This window comes from Neolamprologus multifasciatus, chromosome 7 (assembly GCF_963576455.1).
Source record: "Neolamprologus multifasciatus chromosome 7, fNeoMul1.2, whole genome shotgun sequence".
Taxonomy (NCBI): Eukaryota; Metazoa; Chordata; class Actinopteri; order Cichliformes; family Cichlidae; genus Neolamprologus; species Neolamprologus multifasciatus.
Window position 1 is genome coordinate 11,327,215 of NC_140445.1, and position 22,538 is coordinate 11,349,752.

Sequence of the window (22,538 nt, forward strand, 5' to 3'; positions counted from 1 at the left end):
CAGACAAAAAAATACATATATCAATCACCTGGATCACCTGTTGAGAAAGAAAAAAGAGAAAACAAACAGAAGAAAAAGAGAGCAATATAATAAACAACATCAGGATGATCTATGGGAATATAACAGTAAATACTAAATATTAAACATTATTGTGCAGCACGTAATAGGGCTGTGCGATATGAACAAAATCTCATATCCCGATATAAGAATTCTATCGTCCCGATAACGATATAAATCACAAAAATGTAACATTTTCTGTAAATTATATGAATTATGTAAATTAGTGTGGTTATATTAAATATAAGAGAAAGTAGAAATTAATATAGCCACTACAGTGACCATCAAAATGATGAAAATTTTTTGCTGTAAACAGTTCATTTTGCAACACCACGAAACAAACGATAGCATAAAATGAAACAATAGACGTTTTTATATCATCATCCGATATATATCGTTATATCAAACGGCCCTAGCACGTAAGGTCGACAGCGCACAGTGTGCTTTGAGGTAGGAGCCAAAATGGGCGTAGTTTGTGTGTGTGAGCACCCGTGTGTACACCTGTGAGCATGAGCGCGCTTGTATTTAAAACATTCCTTCGTGTAATGATCTGCTAGAGGGTGTGGGGAGCCACAGCCCTGTCCTCCAGGGCATGAAGCAGGTATGGAGGAGATCAAAACTCCAGACATCCAGAGGCCCTCAGAACGCAAGAGACCAAGGAAGACCAACAGAGGGGCAGCCGCGCCACTATCCCAGAAAGAGCTGAAGAGAGCCCCAGATGAGGGGTCACTCAGCAGCCGCGGAGCAGAAGCCGGGGGGGTTGCAGTGACGTGCCCGTGTGCTCCGCCGGCAGCCAGCTGTGCCAGAGTGACTGAGCCCCAGGCCGAGAGGCTGAGGGCACCCCACCCCCGAAGTGGCCCCGATAAGCATCCACCAAGGAGTGAGCCAGTGTGTACCTGGACGCCCATCCTCGGACACCAAGGAACCACCAATGCACCGATGTCTGAGGGCGTCTGCCACTGGCAGGGGAAGTGGTGGGGGGAGATCGGCCTCCATACCTTGGAGGACCTGAGATGTCCCTAGAGAGGTGGCGTCTGATACCCAACCTGACATATAGATACAGACATACAGGCACACACAGATACAAACATCCATTCCCACCCTCATGCTCTCATATGCAATTACTCAACACTCACCCAATGTGGAGACGGAAATAAAGAGACACTGTACACACAATCACACTGGAGGGGGAAACTGCACCCAGACCCAGGTAGTGTTACCCTTTTCCCTGGGGTGGAGAGAGGCCGCACACAGGCCGCAGAGAACGGGGGTGTGTGAAGACTCCAAACATCCCTCCGCCTGCTCATATGTAGTGTTGATGCATGTGTGGTCTAAGGTGCATTTAAAACCCAGGAGGCCAAGGAGCTACCTGTCACAGAGCAGTAGGTAAGCGCATAGCCCCTTCTGATAGCCCTTAATATCTACATGTATTTAAAATTGAGAGGTGGGCAACGACGCCAGGGGTGAGGTGTACACCCTGATGGTGTTTTGGATTCCGTGTAGCGTGCCCACCCCCAAGATCCTATATGTATGTGTTATGAGAGTGTGAGTAATGTGAATGTCTAAGTTGTGGGATAAAATTGAGGCACAGGCAGCCAGAAGGGGACAGAGGGGGGGATGCCTTCCCTGCACCCTGGTGACACACCTTTACCCCAAGGCCCTGCATGTGTGGGTGATTGTGGTACAGCGGGAAGAGGGAGGCAGCTGGAGATGGGGAGGGAAGGAAGGGAGGGGCAAGTGACCCCTCCCTGCGGCCAGCTCCCCCACTGACCCCAGTAGGCACTCCCATACTCCGCAACCCGCCGGGGAAAGGGAGCCCAGGCCCATCCGGACCCAGAGCCCAGTTCAGCAGCGCCACCTGGCCTCACAGAGCCCAGGACAGCCCACCCGACCCCACCACAGAGAAAACTGCACTCACCCCATCATCCACTCATCTTCCAGACTACACAAGACAATAGACGCCCAGGCTGAGATCTTCCTCCACCTCTCCTGTATCTCCCCCTCCTGCAGAGTGAGTTCCTGAAGAGAGGAGACCTCCTGCAAGATGTAACAGCCTCCCCCACCAATTGAAGAGCCCCCCAGGTGGCTCGATGCACTGGCGGCACCCTGCGCCATTTTCTAAAAAGAACACAAATGACTTCTGAGCTGTTGCTATGGTGTAGAGGTATAGAAATGTTGTTAAACACCAAACAAATGCATAGTAATAAGCCATGGTGTGGGGGAAAACTTTTGAAAGCACACCAGATCTCAATGGGGAAGAATGCATGCTTGATATCTATACTCCTATGGATTGGGTCATATGTAAGGAATGAAAGGATGCCACATTGTTTAATAGACCTACAGAGTGGTGAATTTTACAACACCATGAGAGTTAAAGTGCAAAAGTCAAAGTGTTTGTGGTCAGTCTGAGGATTTCATGCTCCTAATGGCAGCCAGGGTGCTTTTGTCTAATATGTAGTGGTCTGTGTCCCTCCATGGTTATGCCTTCCCAGACCATCACTTACCCACTGGCAAAGCGGTCATGCTGACACAGGGTCTTATTGGTTTTATGGTCAAGCAGAGAGAGTGTGTTCACTTTTCGCTCTACTCAAGGGCATGCCCGTCTGCCTGCAGTGAACTCTATTGTCAGATTGAGGCAGTGTACAAAGTATGCACCACCACTCGTCTGTGAGCCACTGTTGCTCGTGTCTTGTGTGGGTAGGCCAGTGGTGGACCTGGCCAACCTGGTATACAGGCATTTGAATACTATTAAGATGGAAACAAAAACTCAAAGTTGCTTTATGTCTTCTGTTTGCAGGCATGGATGACAGGTTATGTGTGCCCCCCAGCTAAAGGCCTCGGTTGCCCTTACCTGTGCATCCATTCAATCCCTCTGTGAGCATGTATCGCAGGAACGGGCTGTCGGATGGTACTAGCATCAATTCATTCACCTCAGAGGTAAGGACATGGTTCTACAGAGATTGTTTTTTTTTTTTGTTTTGTTTTGTTTTGTTTTTTAATAATCCCTAAGTGCTGTTAAAGAGAGCAACATTTTTTTTTTAAACAAATCCAAACATGCTAGTTTTATAATGGATGCTTCCATTATTTTGCTTTGCACACAGAAACAAAATTATTTAAAAATAACCTCAAAAGCTACAAGGGTCAAAATTATTGGTGTCCCATGATGCTAATAGCCAGTTGTGTATCCTTTTTGTTAGATAACAGCCTGCAGTCTCCTAAAAGAAAATCCCAGCCCATTCTTCTTTGAGGAATCTCTTAAGCTCCTCTAGATTTGATGGTCTTCTGGCATGGACCTTGGTTTCTAATTCACCCAACAGATTTTTAGTAGGATTTATGTCAGGACTTTGTCCAGGGCTAAATCAGAATTATCTTTATTTGTGCACACAAACAAGGGATTTGACTCTGTCCTCTCTGCATGCAACACAAGGCTTTGTGATACCTTCTCAAGTAACAGTTGAAACCCTTGCAAAACTATATATATATATATATATATATATATATATATATATATATATATAATATATTAGGGGTGCAACGATACACAAAATTCACGGTTCGGTTCGATACTTTGTTCGGTTCGATATTTTTTCGATACAAAAAAAAAATGTTCATGCCCTTTTAATTTGTCATTTATTAAATTTTCACGGCACATTCTGCACCAAATCTCTGTGCGTTCATCATTTGTTTGAAGCCAGCTCACCTCCTGCAACCACTTTTCCGAGAATACGCGCTTCTTTTGTGGTTCGGACTCCTTCTGACATTTCTTTGGAGGTGGAAGAACATCACAGTAATTGCTTAAAGGAGCTTGCTTCTTCGACATCTTTAAGAGTTCTAAACAAATGTCTGTCCTCCTCCTGAAAATCTTATGTACGCAAACACGCGTTGCAACTTCTTATCTTGTGCGCGTTTTTTATTTTGACAGTGAATGCGCACCTGCGGACCACTTATGTGCAGCCCTGGTTATTTAGCTCGTCATATTGCAGCCACAGAAATTCTTTTGTCCATGAAACCATAAAGCTGTACTTTCTTTTTGCCTTATAGTCTGATTTGTCATAACTTTTCCATTTTGTGGTAAGCTTTTCTTTGGCTGTCACTTCTTCACGCTGACCTGTCTTATTTGGCTCAGCAGAACTAAAATATATATTCCGCTGCTTTTACACACGCACTCACATAACGCTCAGCGATTCTCTGCGCGATCAACCTCTCACATGTTTAAGCTGCGGGAGATTTTACTTGTCATGTTTGCATAGTAAGTTAACGATTGATAAGACGATGTCAGAGGAATTGGTGCGCAAATTATCATCACTCACCAATCAGTGCTGTCGCTCTCTATACACAGTTTATGCGATTGCAAAGTGAAAGCAAAAAACAAGCGCAAATTCAAACGCGATTTCAATATGTCACATATTGACAGTGGCTCACCGATGCCAATGACATAATTACCCAGCTACATTTCTGACAGAATGCAAAAGCATTGACATAGACTTTTCCTTCCTACGATAGCCCGACGGGCAGGGCAGAGATAGATTTTGATAGAAAAATTGCGAGCCCCGGGACGTCGGGCTAGCGATTTTGCGAGCCCTGTATCTGATTGAGGAATCACTCATCTTTGGAAAAGAGAGTTTGTTACAGAGAAATGGCTCTTTCCAAAATAAAAGCTATACTATACGCTTCTTCTGGGCTATATTCTCAGCAGCATATTAAACATATCAGGTGCCCATAAGGAGAATCATGTGCTAACGGCTGTCTAAATGACTCGGGTAAAGTTTGTAGCATGCCTGCTTGTTGTTTTTGTCTGCTTCCACTTGTCTTTGCACTAGGATGATGCCGGCGTAAATGTGCAGTCATATTTGTTGTGTTCCCACTAGTACTGTCAGCGTAAATCTCGTTGAAATGAGGTTAACGCCACAACACGGCAAATCTCCGTTAACGAGCTAATGCGGATCGCCCCGTGGGGCTGGACGGCCAACACGTTAACGAGCTAACTGCGCTAACACACTAGGGTCCACCCATGTAATTGAGCATTGCTGGCACATCCAACATACTGTTTTACTTTAGTCCATGACGCGCTTACCTTCAGGGTCATACTTCACATGAAAACCAAAATAGTTCCAAACGCCAGATCTGAATGAGGGTAGGGGAGGTTCAATTTGCCATGTTGCAAGGAGAGCTTAACTTCTGTCTCGCTAGCTTGCCCTGCGCTCAGTGAATCTGTGTTCGACTACTCCGCCTAGGCGGCACTGTCGAGCGCAGATCCACTGAGCGCTCAACACAGACAGCATCATCAGAAGGAAAGTTGATCAAATAAATTAAAAAATTTGTATTGTTCGATACATATGTGTACCGAACCGAAAGCACTGTATCGAACGGTTCAATATCGATACGAGTATCGTTGCACCCCTAATATATATATATATATATATATATATATATATACATACACAAAAACTATATAGGTTGGTATATATAGTATACAAACTTGCGAAAGCTTGTATACTACATATAAATATGGAAGAAATACCTCAGATTTAACTTCATTTTTACAAGCTTTGAGCATCACAAAGTTAAAGCACCTCATTGCTCAGCATTGGTTTGTGTAATGGCTCAATTTTTTTTTTTTTTAAAAAAGGTCCGTTTTTCAGAGGGCTTAATAATAATGACACTGGTAATTTTAGTTGGATTTCTGAAATATTTCTATTACAAGTGCAAATAGAAATAATTGGTGCTTTCTAAAGAAAAATAGTATGTTTCGAATTGCTATGTTGAAAATCCCTGGTTATGTTTAGAAAAACTTTCATAGAGGGGTTAATACACGGGATGGGAGAAAACATGATGCGTGCTGTCTCTGAAATATAAAATGTATCCAATATTGTACTTTGTAGTAGAAAGCTGGTGGGTTTATTTGTTTGTTTGTGTTTAATATGAGTATTCAGTTTATAATTTGTATGTATCTTTTATTTGATATTTATATCAAAATGTCATATTATGAAATTGTTGTTATAACATTGCCATACATTTGCTGCTGTGTATGAATAACAACAAAATAAGGCCGGGCATGTCTGAGAGTCAGAGGTCATCAGAGGTGCACATCCCCCTGCCAATGACTTTTAAATACCTAAAAATTAGGGGTGCAAGATACACAAAATTCACGGTTCGGTTCGGTTCGATACTTTGGTGTCACGGTTCGATATTTTTTCAATACAAAAAAAATGTTCATGCCTTTTTAATTTGTCATTTATTAAAATTATAAATATATATTTTAACTCAAAAGTACAGTTTTTAAATATAATGTTGCTGAAACAACAAAGTAATAAGAAAAATAAATATCTGATCGAGGAATCACTCATCTTTGGAAAAGAGAGTTTATTACAGAGAAATGTCTCTTTCCAAAATAAAAGCTACACTATACGCTTCTTCTGGGCTATATTCTCAGGTCACCATAAGGAGAATCATGTGCTAACGGCTGTCTATATGACTCGGGTAGTCATATAGTTTGTAGCATGCGTGCTTGTTGTTTTTGTCTGCTTCCACTTGTCTTTGCACTAGGATGATGTCGGCATAAATGTGCAGTCATATTCATTGTGTTCCCACTAGTGCTGTCAGCGTTAATCTGAAATGACGTTAACGCCACAACGCGGCAAATCTCCGTTAACGAGCTACTGCGGATTGCCCCGTGTGTGGGGCAGGACCATTGACTGTAGAAAACATGGACGACGCGACAGGTCCCCAAAAATGAAGCCAAAACGTCTCTATCGCCCCCTGGTGTCTGGCTGCAGTATAGGTCATAAACCCCGCCTCCTCCATGTTAGCGGATGGGACTGGGGTCAGACTAAAATAAATTAATTCTCCTTAGATAATTTTTTTCCAAAGATTCTTTCTTTTGTTTTCAATAGTTCTCATCACGCTGATTGATGTTCAAGGGGTCTCCTTTCCCATAAGTTTGATTCTAATTCCTACCGCGGTGATGTTAAATTGGGGTGAAACGTCATCATAAGAGCTTTGACTGACAGCTGCAGTCACGGAGAAACTTGCGTATCTCTGTTCGCGAATAGCAGATAGAGCGTAGGCTCTGAGAGGAGGACCAGCGTTTACGCTACGAAAACACGACCGAGTGTTTTAACCTGACAGCCTGAGGTGTTCTTCAGTAAACTGGACTACCCGACAGAAGGACCCGAGGCCCCGCTGCACTTTTTCGGTAAGTTAAATGTGTTTGTAAGATAATCCGTAACTACCGTCCATAGCTAGCTCCTGAGACCTAGCTAGCTAAAATGAGCACTCTGCTGTCAGGGTTCGTTTAGCTAATCTGTGCAGGTGAATGAATTTACTGAAGAAATCAAGAGAAACGCCCCGGGCTGCTCAGTCACTAATTACTGTTACTGTACTTTTATTACAAGTATTATATTATACTGTAAAAGCAACAGGCTGCACCCTGCTTCAGCTCCTGTGCAGAGCTGAATATTAAATATGTGCAAACAACAGCATGTTTTCAGTCTCTTGCCACATCTGTAAAGACAGAAACAATTTTTTTTAAAAGCTTGTACTTCAGTAACTCCTCATTAATCAGGAACTATGGATTAAAGTATTGTAGTGTACTGTAATACTGTACTGAAAAAATGTAAGAGAAGAACTTCAGATCCTGAGTGTGTGAGGACAGAAGAATCAGCTTTATTTCAATATTGAGGGATAAAATTTATTTAAAATTTATTTATTTATATCTGAGTTTGATGGTTCTGTTGTCTTTGTGATTACAGGAGCTGCCCTCAGATTCAGACCTCAGCCCCATCGAGTGACAGCAGACAGATCATCCAACATGTTCATATGTTAACGTAAAATTAACTGATGAAAACAGTACAAAGGTTAAAGTACCACACGTACTGTAGTGAAAGCTGCAGTTGTTTTATTGATAAAGTTAAAGACAAAAAAACAAAAGGATTAATCACTCATGTAACTGTGTCACTATATATCAGCATTAACAGGACCTCAGTTTGGTGTTTCACAAAGCTGCTGATCTCAGACCTGCACAGATTCCGTTTTAAACACTTGATGTACTCAGCTGCATGAAGAGCATATGAGATTTTGTCTAACACAATTAAATAAAACCCGATGAAGGTCAAAGGTCGTCACTTGTATGTTGAACTACAAACTTGTCATCTGGAATTCTTTCACAGTTTTTTGCAGATAGTGTTATTTACCATAAAGTGATTCAGAGTTATTCATACCAGAGTAACCAGAGAGGATCACATATTTTTAAATATATAACTTTCTACAGGACTGAATATAATATCTTTATGTAAAAGTCCGGAGCCTCTGGGGAGTATCTGAGTATTTATTACATTACACAAACCAAAGGTCTCATCAGTGTTGATGAAATGCTGGGTTTATCCATCTCCTGGAAATCTTCAGCACTAGGAGTGCTGAAGATTTCCCTGTGAGGGAGCTGCTGGTGAAGATCATGAGTCCTGCTTGATCACTGCCATGAGCTTCAGTCTTCCTGGTGTTTCTTAAATGATGCCTCTTACAGCGGGTCAACAGAACTTATGGCACAGGACAGCTGTGATGAAAGAAAGGGAAGAAGTTTCTCCAAACCTCTGGACCCAGAAAACCCAGCTTGGTCCTGATGGTCTCCCTCACTAGTTTATCTCCAGGGTAAATGTAGCTGTTGATATAATATGGACTCTATTATTAAATGAAAAGAACAAATTAGACTACACTACTGAAACCTGCTGCTGTTTTTAAAGTCTCCATGTTACCAGGCTGTAGAGATTTAAACAGTTTTAGATCCATTACACTCAGTCTTATGTTAAAATCTCAAAGGACAGCATTATATTTTTGATATTAACAGTAACTCTGGGCCTCTGTGGAGTGTGCAGCTGATCTCATCGCTGTCTAAAAATGGATAAAAAAAACATAAGTGTTGAAGACTATTAAGAGTAGCAGGTGTGTAGCATCGCTAACTAGCTAGCAACAAGCCTTCAACACAATGCGTATGCTAGCGGCTAAGCTAACTAACGAATTAACAACAGAGTGATTTTAGAACTATAAGATGATAAGCTGTGTGTCTTTTTTATAACAGTAACATGGTTGTATTTACCTTAATTAAACGAGTCGTCAGTCGCGGTAAACCAGCAAAAAAACTCGAGCAGCCAGGCTACGTAAAAAGTGTAGGGGGGCGTGTTTGCGGTCACGTCCAGCGGGTGTGTGGGCGGGAACGTTACACAGTCGCTCCACCTCAAGTCACTACTGCGCAGACTCTGGCTCCAAATTTGCAAGATGGCAGCCTCCACAAGCGGGGTATTTTGGCTTCATTTTTGCACAATGGTAGGAGGCGGGGTCGCGTTATCCATGTTTTCTACAGTCAATGGGCAGGACGGCCAACAAGTTAACGAGCTAACTGCGCTAACGCACTAGTTCCCACCAATGTAATTGAGTATTGCGTGGCACATCCAACATACTGTTTTACTTTTGTCCATGACGCGCTTACCTTCAGGGTCATACATCACATGAAAACCAAAATAGTTCCAAACGCCACATCTGAATTAGGGTGGGGGAGGTTCAATTTGCCATGTTGCAAGGAGAGCTTAACTTCTGTCTCGCTAGCTTGCCCTGCGCTCAGTGGATCTGCATTCGACTACTCCGCCTAGGCTGCTCTGTCGAGCGCAGATCCACTGAGTGCTCAACACAGACAGCATCGTCAGAAGGAAAGTTGATCAAATAAATTAAAAATTTTGTATTGTTTGATACATATGCGTACCGAACCGAAAGCACTGTATCGAACGGTTCAATATCGATACGAATATCATTGCACCCCTACTAAAAATGTATCTACTTCAGAAAACTCAAAAGAAGCAGAATATTTTGAAAAATATAACAAACAAAAAACAAAACAAAACTGTTTCTGCTAAATGTGGAATGTGGGAAAACCAATGACTGTAGAAAACAGTCAGAAAACAGTTTTCTACCGTCATTGGAGAAAAAAAATAAATGTGGAAAACAAATGTTTTTCACTACTTGAGGCTGTTAAGTACAACTAGGCTATGACGGACGAGATGTTAGCAGCTGGTGATGAACAACTTATATTTTAAATAAATTACTGAACTACTTGCTAGTTGTACTCCATATGACAGGAAGAATAAATAGTGGATGGAAGTTACTGATATTGTTACCTGGTAGAAAAACAGGGCATTAAGCAGCTGGTTAAAAAGCTCGACCCAAGAACGTTCCAGGTTGAAAATATTTTTCAGTTTTATTATGTGACATTATTGTGCAGTTCCTGCAAAGTTGCTTGGTTATTGTTAAAGTGTTGAGCAGTTATTTGAGATTTTTATTTAAAAAGTTTTCCAGGGAAAACTGCCTGGAAAGCTTTTTCGTGCCTGCATTTGGCTTAGTGTGACTGGATATAATGCCGTGTCACTAATATGCATTGCACCGCATATTAAAAGGCAGTAGGTATTATTGAATCTCTAATTCAGTTCAGTTCAATTTTCTTTCTTTTTTTTTCTTTTTTAATATATAGTGCCACAACAACAGTTGCCTGGAGGCACTGTATATTGTAAGGTAAAGACCCACAACAATACAGAGAAAACCTAAACAATCATATGACTCCCCCCTCCCATGATATTATACTTAATATTATACCAATAAACTGACAGCTGGAAATCTGCAATTCTAATGTGATTACAACCATTTGAATCAGTGAATACAAGTGCTCAATTGCACCCTCTCGAGTCACAAATTCACAAATGTACTTGCTTTTGCGACGCTTCTTGCAGGAAATATGTCGCAAAACTATAACTGTAACTAAAGGAGGGTGAAGGGGGGTTGGGGGGGTGGTAGGAACAGGCATGAAGGCCAGCCAGCCAGTCAGGAAGCAGAAGACCAAGAGGTGTTCTTCCTTGCTGCCCTCTGGTAAGTTTCCTTCAAACCAGAGTCTTCCACAACAGATAGAGAAACACTGCTTTTATGCTTTACAGCTTATTGTCTATTTTCTATTATTTGACCTATTCTTATTGATAGCTTATTGATGGCTTATGTCTCATGTGACTCAGTTACATCAAACACTGAATTTTGTTACTACACTATACATGGTACACACTTCTATACCTTTATTTCTAGATGGATAGATTTTCCACAGCTTAAAGAAATGTATGCATGTTTCCAAGTTCCTTTCTGGATCACTAGAAATCGAACTATCTATTCATCTTCAACCATCACTGGCTCTGTGGAAGTAGAAAAACACATTATTTTAGACACTTGACATCCTTGTGTTGACTAATTAGACACTTTGAGACCAACTTGTTGAACTTATTGGTTCCATGTCATCTGCACTGTACTAACTATGGTTCTTTGTTTCTCATATTCTCCACCCATCTTGCTCAGCCATCTACTGACCAGTGAGACATTTATCATGCTTTATGACCAAGCACCTACCTGCTTTCCCACAGCTTTCCAAGCCCACTCCCTGTACTCTCAGCTGTTTGAACACTTTATAAATAAAACTGAATTAAGTATTTAACATATATGTGGACTTGGAGAAGGCATTCGACTGTGTCCCTCAGGGGGTCCTTTGGGGGGTACTCCGGGAGTATGGGGTGTTTGGCATTCCCCCGGACAAGCTGGAGGAGGTGGCTGGGGAGAGGGAGGTCTGGGCTTCTCTGCTTGGGCTGCTGCCCCCGCGACCTGGCCCTGGATAAGCGGAAGAAAATGGATGGATGGATTTAACATATATGTTTGTGTTGTTTATGAATACAAATAACTAAAACAAACACTAAACATATAGATATATCTGTATTATAATTTAATGTGTTACCATATTCTTTCATGGCATATTTTAAGTCCTCGGGCGCTTGGCCCATCAGAAACACTCTGTTGGTTAATATCATGTGATTAAACTAAAAGAAGAATCACTCTTGGACACATTATTTGCTCACTTGTATTAAGGCAAATAATACAATATAATGAATAACAAATATAACAATAATGATAAACCACTGGTGATAGTCAAAGTTTTTTTTTTTTCAAAACATGTCACTTCTAATGACCTGTGTCTTTTAGTTTTGTTTTTAAAGCCTTTATCTGTTGAGTTTGGTAACGTATCATACAAATGTTGTTATAAATGTTTAATAGTGTAAAGATGTACCCATAGCCTGACCAATACTGTGTAATATTGCTGATAAGGCCAACAGGAGGAACCAAATAATCTCGTAACTGAGAACTGTAACGATACCTTAATTCCCAGACAATTTCTGTATTCATGTCACTTTTTTCTAATTTCTCATTTAGAGAAATTTAAAAAATTTTGTGCCTCTTTTGTCTTCTGTATCTTGAGACCCACAAATTATGTCAAATTGGCATTGTAAAGGTTTTCTCACTTCCTAATATGCATCTAGATACACAAGTATAATACTTTACTGAATTTCCTGGAGGAATCCACCCGAGGGATTAATAAAGTCCTATCTAATCTAGTTTAAGTATGTTTTTTTGTTTTTATTTAATTATGTGATCTAACTTTCTCCCTTTGTGTGGCAAAAAACAATGTATGTGTATATCATTATTGTCAAGGACCAGCCAAGGTCCAGTCAAGAATCAACCACAATGTCCCTAATTCAGTAACTGCCGGGGCCTGCAGGATAGAGTTGTGTGGTGTGAGGAGCTGAAGGAGGTGCACAGCCAGAAGGCTGCACAAGTAGACTGTTGGGAAGAAAACACCATAAATTAACTTCCGCTTAACTTGCAAAGCTTTGGGCATCGGGTCCTTCTGTTACAGTGTATCTGCCCCACGTTCAGCCTGGTTCTGCTGGAAATTTCTCACTATTTCAAGGGAGACTTTTCTTCCCACCACTACCAAATGCTTGCTCGTAGGAGGTTGTTTCTCCCTATATTTGTAGGATCTTTATCTTGCCAGTATAAATAAAATTTAATTAGATTGAAATAGCTTTGTGGTGTCTTGTTGGGTTGTGTTTGAAACAATTCCGTAGTTGCCGTAGTAGTGTTCAATATAGTCCTCTAGTCGTTTTCTCCAGTATACGAAGTATGCATTTTGATACCTGTCAGCTGGATTCTTTATAGTAGAGTTTAGAAAAAATCCAGTGTTTAAAGTGTGCCTCATTGTGCCATGCATTATGAGTGATGCATGCTGTTGATAATTCATAACTACTGCAATAAAAAATTTAAATCTACACACACACATGCCAATTTCATGTCAGTGGCACCTCTAAAAAATATTTAGTTAAGAAATTTGTGGCATTTTCAGTACTTATTTTACTCACTGGTTGAGAATGACCGAACGCAATAAGCCTAAGCTTAAGTGCCAAACTCCACCTTAATTTTTCATTAATATTTTAATACCCCCTGTGAATCTAGACTGTTATTCTTATCACAATGTGGGTTTGTGTTTATGAGCTCATTAACAAATTATTTTCTACATTTGAAGAAAGTTCTAAACTCCGAGGACATGGCCTTATTCAAAATTTCAATGCTGCTCTTGGTTGGCTCAATAATTATATAAATCACAGAGAAAAGTTTATTATTTTATTTGTTTAAGCATCAGAAGTACTTTCTTCGACAGAGCATCAAGTTTTACTCATCATATGATTTGTGTTGATAATACATTTGTAAATACTTCTTTAAAAAATATTAACATTAATAATATTGATATGCAAAAATGTACTGCACATGTACTGTATCAGAATCAGAATACTTTATTGATCCCTATACCTGTATATACAGTATTTATAGTGGATAATTGAGGATAATTTGGGGGGCATTTCCACTGCAATCTGTGTCTACTGAAGAATGTAAAGAGCACTATTGGTATTGTTGTAAAGGAGTATTTAATCTGATGGTAATTTTGGTATCAATTATTATGTATTAATTTTTGACATTCCTAACCAAAGTCACTACTTTTTTCATTCTTACTGCGAAACAGTGAAGAAACAACTTACCACACAAGTATTGCTGGCAGCAAATCACAATTGCCTAATCTGGCACAGTAAAACGTAAAATATTTTAGTTACAAATCAGAGGATTGTCTTGCATGAATTGTGATGCTATTGTATCTTGAGTTATTCTGTGATAGATTGATGGTGAAATTTGTTTCTGTCAGGCCAGCAGCAGCTCTGACTCTCTGCAAGGACCTTATGTGAACTACGCCAAGAGCTACGATGCGGTCGTCTTTGATGTGCTTAAGGTGACGCCTGAGGAGTTTGCTGTAAGTATGTTGATTAAATTAGTTTATGAGGTTAATGAATAACTTCTATAAGAGAATATCATGGAATAGATATTATGGAATAGATGATAGTAAATGGCATATAAATTTAATTTAAGTACATTTTCTTTAAAAACCTTGCAATTTAACGTTATTTTCAAATTTTTAGGTGGCAGCCTAAGCTAATTGATTATACCAAAGAACATAATGATAATTTTGGATGATACTTGGTTAACATGAGTAATTAGCTCAACAATAAAATTAGCTTAGCTTAACAATAAAAATAATTTGCTGTTACTTGGAATTAGAGATGGACCGATCCGATATTACGTATCGGTATCGGTCCGATACTGACCCAAATTACTGGATCGGATATCGGCGAGAAATAAAAAATGTAATCCGATCCATTAAATATCAAAAAAGCACCTCACAAAACTTGCTACACGGCATAACTCGGCTCATAACCGTAGCACGTCACAGCAGTATGCATCACGTGATAGAGCGGCTGTGTGTATTTGTAGCCTCGCTACCAAACCAGCATTTCATCTCCGAGGAAGTTTTCCCAGAGAGAAGTAAAGCAAGTGTGTAAGTTAATCTCTGAATGTCTGTAAAGCGTTCCCACGTTAAGCTTAACAACAGATATATGGAGCGACTGCCTCTGTCTCTCTCTCTCTCTCCTCCTGCTACTTCAATCGTGAAACTGCTTAATGATCAGCTGATCGGCTTTTCTGTCGCGAGTCCGTCTCTCTTCCTAGTTTTATGGCCCACTTCTCACCAGAAAGCGGAAACCAGCGGCTGAACAACAGCAGCATTATTAAGCTTGATAAGCTGTTGTTAGAATTTATTTATTATTACTTTCTAGACCAGGATCCTTTTCTACGTAGCTGACGGCTGGTAACTGTGCAGGGGTGGATCTAGCAAAGTTTAGCCAGGGGGGCCGATAGGGCATGAACAGGGAAAAGGGGGCACAAAGACATACTTTTCTTTCTTATTCTCATTTAAAATATCTAGCTTTTAATAAATAATTATCTGACTCTTACACCCAAAGTTTTAATCTGATGTAAAATATATAGAAGTCCATTACTGTATATAGTAACTGTTAAGTCTAATATACCCTAGTAAGCTAGTACTTTTTCCTTTGGGAAGATACCATCTGTGCAGTCTGCAATTCTGTTGAAGAAAGATGTTGAATCTATTTAATTATTCTTGAAAAATCATTTCTTTCTGTGCATTTTTCCCCCCCCTGCATCAAATTAAATTTGATTACATCGATTAAGCATCATGAGGTGGAGGGTGGTTCCCTATTTTTTTTTTTTTTGCTGGGAGTTTGCAACCCTATTAGTTAGGTTGCTTAATATTTCTGCTAAGTACTCTTTAAAATACCAGAATAGGGAGGATGGAGTAGGTTTAAGTTTATTAGATTGATCAGTGTTGCTGAACTATGAAATATTTTGGGCGCAGTGTATTTTTTACATACAGGTATAACAGAATAGCTTTAGTGTTGTTATTTATTTAAACTTGAGTATAAACTTATACAAAATGCAGCAAGATATAAAAAAAACCGTTTTATTGATTAAAAAACACACCATATCGGATTCATATCGGTATCGGCAGATATCCAAATTTATGATATCGGTATCGGACATAAAAAAGTGGTATCGTGCTAGCTCTACTTGGAATTCAAGTTGGACTTCAGATTTTTTTTTCTTTTACTACAGCAGAGCTTCTATAACTTTGAGTGTAATTTAATTGAAAAAAAATATATATATAACAGAAAGAGTCATCTCTTTTGGTCATCTTGTCTTGACTTGGTCAAAAGTGGGTGGATCTGAAGGAAAGGAATACAGAATGAACAGTAAAGACTAACCCTTTTATCCTGGTTAATTTATTTTCATAATTGCTGGAAGCAAAAGTCGTTGAAATTTAAATCCAAGCCCTAAATCAAACATGATTGTGATATATTTTATTTTCCAAACTTTTTTGGTACACTGGATTTTTAAAGCATCCTGCTATGGACTAAATGATGTGCTGGAAACAAAGTAAAACAGCTGTGCCATGTTAACATAAATAAATTTAAAATAGGACAAAACATGCATTTCCGTTAAAGTTTTCATTATTAATTAAGGTTTTCAAAAATAATACAAATAAATAAATGAATAAAAACATCATGTAGGTACTGTACAGGTAAAAAGCTATCCAAACCTATCTGGCACTGTATTGAAAAAAGTAATTCCCTCCCTAAATCTCCTTGTGCCACCCTTTGGAGCAACAACTGCAATCAGGTATTTACAATAACTGGTAAGGAGTCTTACACATTGCTGTTAAGGAATTTTAGCTCACTCATCTTAGCAGAATTGTTATACTTTAGCCACTTTAGAAGGTTTTCAAGCATTATCAGCCCGTTTATGGTCATGCCTAAGCATCTCAATTGGATTAAACTCAGGACTTTGGCTAGGTCAGTCATAAACCTCTATTTTATTTTATTTTTAATTAAGTAATTAATTTTTTTGGAGCCATTCAAAGGTAGATTTAGTGATATGTTCCGAATCATTTTCTGGATGAAAATGATGCTTCAGGGTATAAACTGATAGCTGGACATTGTCTTTCAGGATGTTCTGGTAGAGAGCAGAATTCATGGTTTCATCAGTTAAGGCAAGTCATCCAACAGAGGTGCAGCAAAGCAGCCCCAGAACCATCACACTACCACCACCATGTTTTACTGTTGGTATGATGATCTTTTTATGACATGCTCTTAGTTTCATGCCAAATGTAATGGGACACAAACCTTCCAGAAAGTTAAGCTTTTGTCTTGTTAGTCTAGAGAATATTTTCCCAAAAGTCTTGGGTTTTGTAAAGATGTTTTTTTTAGAAAATGTGAGACAAACTTTTGTGTTTGTGGTCACTTGTGGTTTTTCACTTTGGCACTCTTCCATGGATGACATCTTTGCTTGGTCTCTTTGTTACTGTTTGATTCATGAAGACTGACCTTAACTGAGGCAATTGAAGCCTGCAGTTCTTTAAATGTTATTCTAGGTGCTTTGGTAACCTCTTGAATCACCAATGTGCTCTTAGAATAATTTTAGTAGGCCAACAACTGTTCCAAGATTTTTCCATTTGTGAATAAGGAATACCTCCTGTACACCCACCACCCACCTGCTGGGCGGCGGTCAAGGTTGGAAGCCTTGGGAGACTGATCCCCCCCAGCTATTGAGGCTGGTAATTGGGACATGGAACGTCGCCTCTCTGGTGGGTAAGGAGCCTTAGCTAGTGCCTGAGGTCGATACCAGCTTGATATAATCAGGCTTGCCTCAATGCATGGTGAGGGCTCTGGAAGTCTTCTGGAGACTGGATGGACTCTGTTCCAGCCTGGACTTCCCCTTCGTAAGAGGTGGCAAGCTAGGGTGGGTATCCTTGTATCCCGTCGCCTTGATGCCGCTACTTTTGGTGTTTTCTCCAGTGGGCCGAGAAGGTTGTTTCCCTGTATTTTCAGGCCAAGGAATGAGTCCTGACTGTCGTTTGTGCTTATGTGCAGAATGATGGTTCAGAGTATTCAGCCTTCTTGGCGTTGCTGGGTGGGGTTCTTGACTGTATTCCATTTGGGAGAAATGGACTTCCTGATTTGAACCTCAGTGGTTTTCTCTTATTGGACTTTGTCAATAATGAACACAATATTTGAACATAAAGATGTCAATAAGTGTACGTGGCACTAGATCTCTGGCCATAATGTTCTGGACACTTAGATGAAGGAGGAGCTGAACTGTCACCCGATCACCACATGTGGTGAGTTGGATCAGGTGGCAAGGGAGGATGCTGGACAGACATGGCACACCAAAACATAGCGAGGGTGCATTGGGAACACCTGGCAGAAGCCCCTGACCACAAGATGTTCAACTCTCACCTCTGGCAGAACTTTAATAGTGTTCTGAAGGAGGCTGAGGACATTGAGTCTGAATGGCAAAGTCACTCAGGTAGTTAAACAACACCTTGGTGGCCTTGGTTAATGAAATTAACCCTAAATTCCTGAATTCTCTGGATGTTATAGGGCTGTATTGGTGGACACACCTCTGCAGCGCTTATGGCAATCTGGGCCATTGTCTCAGGATTGGCAGACTGAGGTGGTGGTTCCAATCTTGTTCCAATCAGTGCCCACTCCGGGTCGGGGATGAGTTCCTGCCCCAAGTGGAGGAGTTCTAGTATCTCGGTGTCTTGTTCGCGAGTGATGGGAGAAGGGAGCCGGAGATTGACAGACGGATTGGGGCTGCAGCTGCAGTAATGCAGACGCTGCACCGGTCCGTCGTGGTGAAGAGGGAGCTGAGTGTTAAAGCGAAGCTCTCAATTTACCGGTCGATCTACGTCCCTACCCTCACCTATGGCCACGAGCTGTGGGTAGTGACCGAAAGAACGAGATCGCGGATACAAGCGGCGGAAATGAGCTTCCTCCGAAGGGTGGCTGGCATCTCCCTTAGAGATAGGGTGAGAAGTTCGGCCATCCGGGAGGGGCTTAGAGTAGAGCCGCTGCTGCTCCACATCGAAAGGAGCCAGTTGAGGTGGTTTGGGCATCTGACAAGGATGCCCCCTGGGCGCCTCCTGGGTGAGGTGTTCCAGGCATGTCCCACCGGGAGGAGGCCCCGGGGCAGACCCAGGACACGCTGAAGAGATTATATCTCTCGGCTGGCCCGGGAACGCCTTGGTGTTCCCCCAGATAAGCTGGAGGAGGTGGCAGGGGAGAGGGAGGTCTGGGCCTCTTTGCTTAGGCTGCTGCCCCCGCGACCCGGCCTCGGATAAAGCGGATGAAGATGGATGGATGGATGGATGGTGTTCCTACATGTGTTTTATAGACTTGTAAAAGGAATTCGACCGTATCCCTCAGGGTATCCCGTGGGGGGTGGTGCTGGAGTATACGGTGTTTGGCCCATTGTTATGAGCCATTCGGTCCCTGTACAGCTGCAGTGAGAGCTTTGTCCACATTGCTGGCAATAAGTCTAACTCATTTCTACTGGGTATTGAACTCCACCAGAGTTGCCTTTTTTCACCAATTCTATTTATAATTTTTATAAACAGACTATCTAGGTGTGTAGCCAACCGGTGAAAGGCATCTGCCTTGGTGACCTCACAATCTCATCTCTGTTTTTTGCAGATGATGTAGTCCTATTCGTTTCATCAGGTCATGGTCTCCATCTTACACTGGAGCAGTTCTCAGCAGAGTGTGAAGTGGCAGGAATTAGAAACTCAGAGTCTTCAGCCAGAAAAGGGTGGAGTGGAATGCCCACTCCGGGTCAGAGACATTGCTGTTCCAAGTAGAGGAGTTTAAGTAGCTTGGAGTCTTGTTCATGTATGAGGGGAGAGATGGACTGGGGCCGTGGCTGCAGTTATGCACATGCTACACCAGTCCTAGTCCGCCACGGAGAAGAGAGACAGGAGAGTAAAAGCGAAGTTGTCGTGTTATTGGTCAACCTATGTTCACACTCTCACCAGTGGTCATAGGCTTTGGTAGTGAGCTAATGAACAGGGCTGTGGATATAAACGGTAAGCTTTCTCCTCACCCTATTTCTCCCTTAGAGATGAGGGGTTCAGCCATCAGAGAGAGGATCAAAGTAGAGATACTATTCCTCCACATCGAAAAGTGCCACTTGAACTGGTTTGGGCATTTGACTAGGATACTGCTTCCACTCTGCAGCTTTGCTTGCCTTTGTCTCAGCATTCTATTAAATAGAAGAAGCAAGATTAGACAGTTATTACTAGCAGCACCAATCAGCCCCAACTAGCACTGCCCTGAACCCACTGCATCACCCCTCGTCTGCAGCTTAAATACCTGTGTTAAAAAATACTCCAGTTAAAGTTGAAGCATTGATTTAACCTCTTTCCTCAAGTAAAAGTGAACAAGTACAGTCTCTGTAATCTACTCAAAGTAAAAAGTATAATCTGTTTTTATGCACAGCCAACTGGACATTCTGCTTTATTAATATACTTATATATAAGTATGATATTAGTACATGAGAATTCAAATGTTTTTTGAATCTAAATTCTAATTCTAATGAATGTACTCGGTTTGAATCTGTTATTTAGGAACTCAAGCAGAATTTTAAAAAAGAGAATAAAAAAAATAAATGTCTTCTGTTGCCTCCACTACAAAATAGATGGCAACAGTGAACAGTTACAGTGAGATTTAGCAGGTGGGCAAGACTAAGATCTTTTGTAGTGGCACAGCTTGGAGAAAATACTAACAGCTTACAATAATTTATATTGTGAGCTCCAATAGGTTTCCTTAGTAGAGAAGCTGTTATCAGCTGACCTGTTGCTGTTTGTGAATTTTCACAACTAAATTCAACAAGATCTAAGCAGCTGTGTGACAGCTATCTCTGCTGAGTTCCATTTCCTACACCAACAGCATACAACAACATACATAACAACATAATGAGTGAATTCAGTGAAAGAATCTACACGTCATCAGTTTAAATGTAAATTAATCTCTGCTACCTAACACTGACCACCACAGCCACTGTGTATCAGTCCAACACAGTTTTTCGATCTGAATTCACTACATTAAAGCTAAGCTAATCCTGCAAAAAAGTACCCAGAATTTTAATGCAACATTACGTGTAATCTTTAAATCTGCAGTTTATGTGTTAAGTGTCACTGAGGAGTCCTTACCTTTAAATGTAACCTCTCTTCTTCCCCTTCTCTCCTGTCTTTTCTTATGTTTCTCCATCTCTGAGTGAAGTAACTCATTTTTTCTCTCTCTCTGGACCTTTAGCAGCTGGACCTATAGTTAGCAAAACACTGTGTGACAAACTGCGCACGAACAGTCCATGTCTTTGCTGATATTTGTTGAGTTGATAGAGATGTTGTAGAAACTGTCATGTAGAAATGTTACTCTCTTTATGCCTATTCTTCTTCTGTAGCACTACAGTTAGGTCCATAAATATTTGGACAGAGACAACTTTTTTTCCTCATTTTGGTTCTCTAAATTACCACAATGAATTTTAAATGAAACATCTTCGACTCCAGTTAAACTGCAGACCTTCAGCTTTAATTCAGTGGGTTGAACAAAAAGACTGCATAAAAATGTGATGACCTAGAGCATTTTCTAAAACAATTCCTTCATTTCAGGTGCTCAAAAATAATTGGACAAATTCGATAACTGAAAATAAAATGTTCATTTCTAATACTTGGTTGAAAACCCATTTGTTGCCAGTGACAGCATAAAGTATTGAACTCATGGACATCACCAGATGGTGGGTTTCCTCCTTTTTAAAGCTCCGCCTGTTTGTAGGACTTCTTGTCCGAAGTTTAGTCTTCAAAATGCATGCTCAGTTGGGTTAAGGTCAGGTGACTAACTTGACCATTTAAGAATATTCCACTTCTTTGCTTTAATAAACTCCTGGGTTGCTTTGGCTGTATGTTTTGGGTCATTATCCATCTGTATCAGGAAATGCCGTCCAATCAATTTGACTGCATTTTGCTGCAGACAGTATTTCCCAGAACAACTAAGAATTAGTTTGGCTGCTGTTTTGTGTCACATCATCAATAAACGGTAGTGTCCCAGTGCCACTGGCAGCCACGCACGTCCAAGCCATCACACTACCTCTGATGTGGTATGCTTTGGATCATGAGTCTTCTCTTTGTGGTAGACTTGTATATTGATCCGTCTACCTCCTTGGCTGTTGTGAAGGGGTCTCTCTTCATTATGGAAATGATTCTCCGATCATCCACCGCTGTTGTCTTCTGTGGACGTCCAGGATGTCTTTTTGCATTGCTGAGTTCAACAGTGCTTTCCTTCTTTCTCAGGATGTACTGAGAATTGTAGATTTTTCCACTCCTAATGATGTGGCAGTTTCTCTGATGTTTTATTTTCTTTTCTGTTTTCGCTGCTTAAGGATGGCTTGTTTTACCTGCAGGGAGAACTCCTTTTACCGCGTGTTGTCCATTTATAGCACAATCTTCCAAATCTATCAACTGCAAGCACCACACCTCAAAACAATTACAGGGCTTTTATCTGCTTAATTGGCAATAACATAATGAAGGAATTATCCATACCTGCCCATAAAATAGCCTTTAAGTTTCAATTATTTGCAATTACTTTTGGTCTCTTTAAAAAGAGGGTGGCACATGTTAAGGAGGTGAAACTCCTAAACCCTTTATCCAGTTGAATGTGGATACCCTCAAATGAAAGCCAAGAGTCTAAACATTATGTCCATGTCCATTATATAATTTTAATTGGACTTGGTGTGTGTGTGTGTGTGTGTATATGTCTATATAACTCTTTTTTTTTTTTTCT

General features: G+C 40.7%; 1 protein-coding gene and 1 long non-coding RNA gene across 4 annotated transcripts in view; both read left to right on the forward strand.

The window, feature by feature from the left end:
- Positions 1-22,538, forward strand: part of LOC146513820 (ras-specific guanine nucleotide-releasing factor RalGPS1-like) — a 92,845-nt gene that overhangs the window by 4,732 nt on the left and 65,575 nt on the right. For 2 of the 3 annotated variants that reach the window (XM_085165714.1, XM_085165713.1), the window contains exons 3-4: positions 2,855-2,994; positions 14,159-14,263. In XM_085165714.1, coding sequence (XP_085021840.1) covers positions 2,938-2,994; positions 14,159-14,263 — 162 coding nt within the window. In that variant the 5' untranslated portion in view covers positions 2,855-2,937. Of the gene's footprint in view, positions 1-2,854; positions 2,995-14,156; positions 14,264-16,869; positions 16,986-22,538 lie in introns of those variants that run through there. The other variant, XM_085165715.1, reaches the window with a different exon arrangement.
- LOC146513821 (uncharacterized) lies at positions 16,992-22,533 on the forward strand. The gene is made up of 2 exons (XR_014874987.1): positions 16,992-19,165; positions 19,503-22,533. It is a non-coding gene; the product is annotated as an uncharacterized LOC146513821 (long non-coding RNA).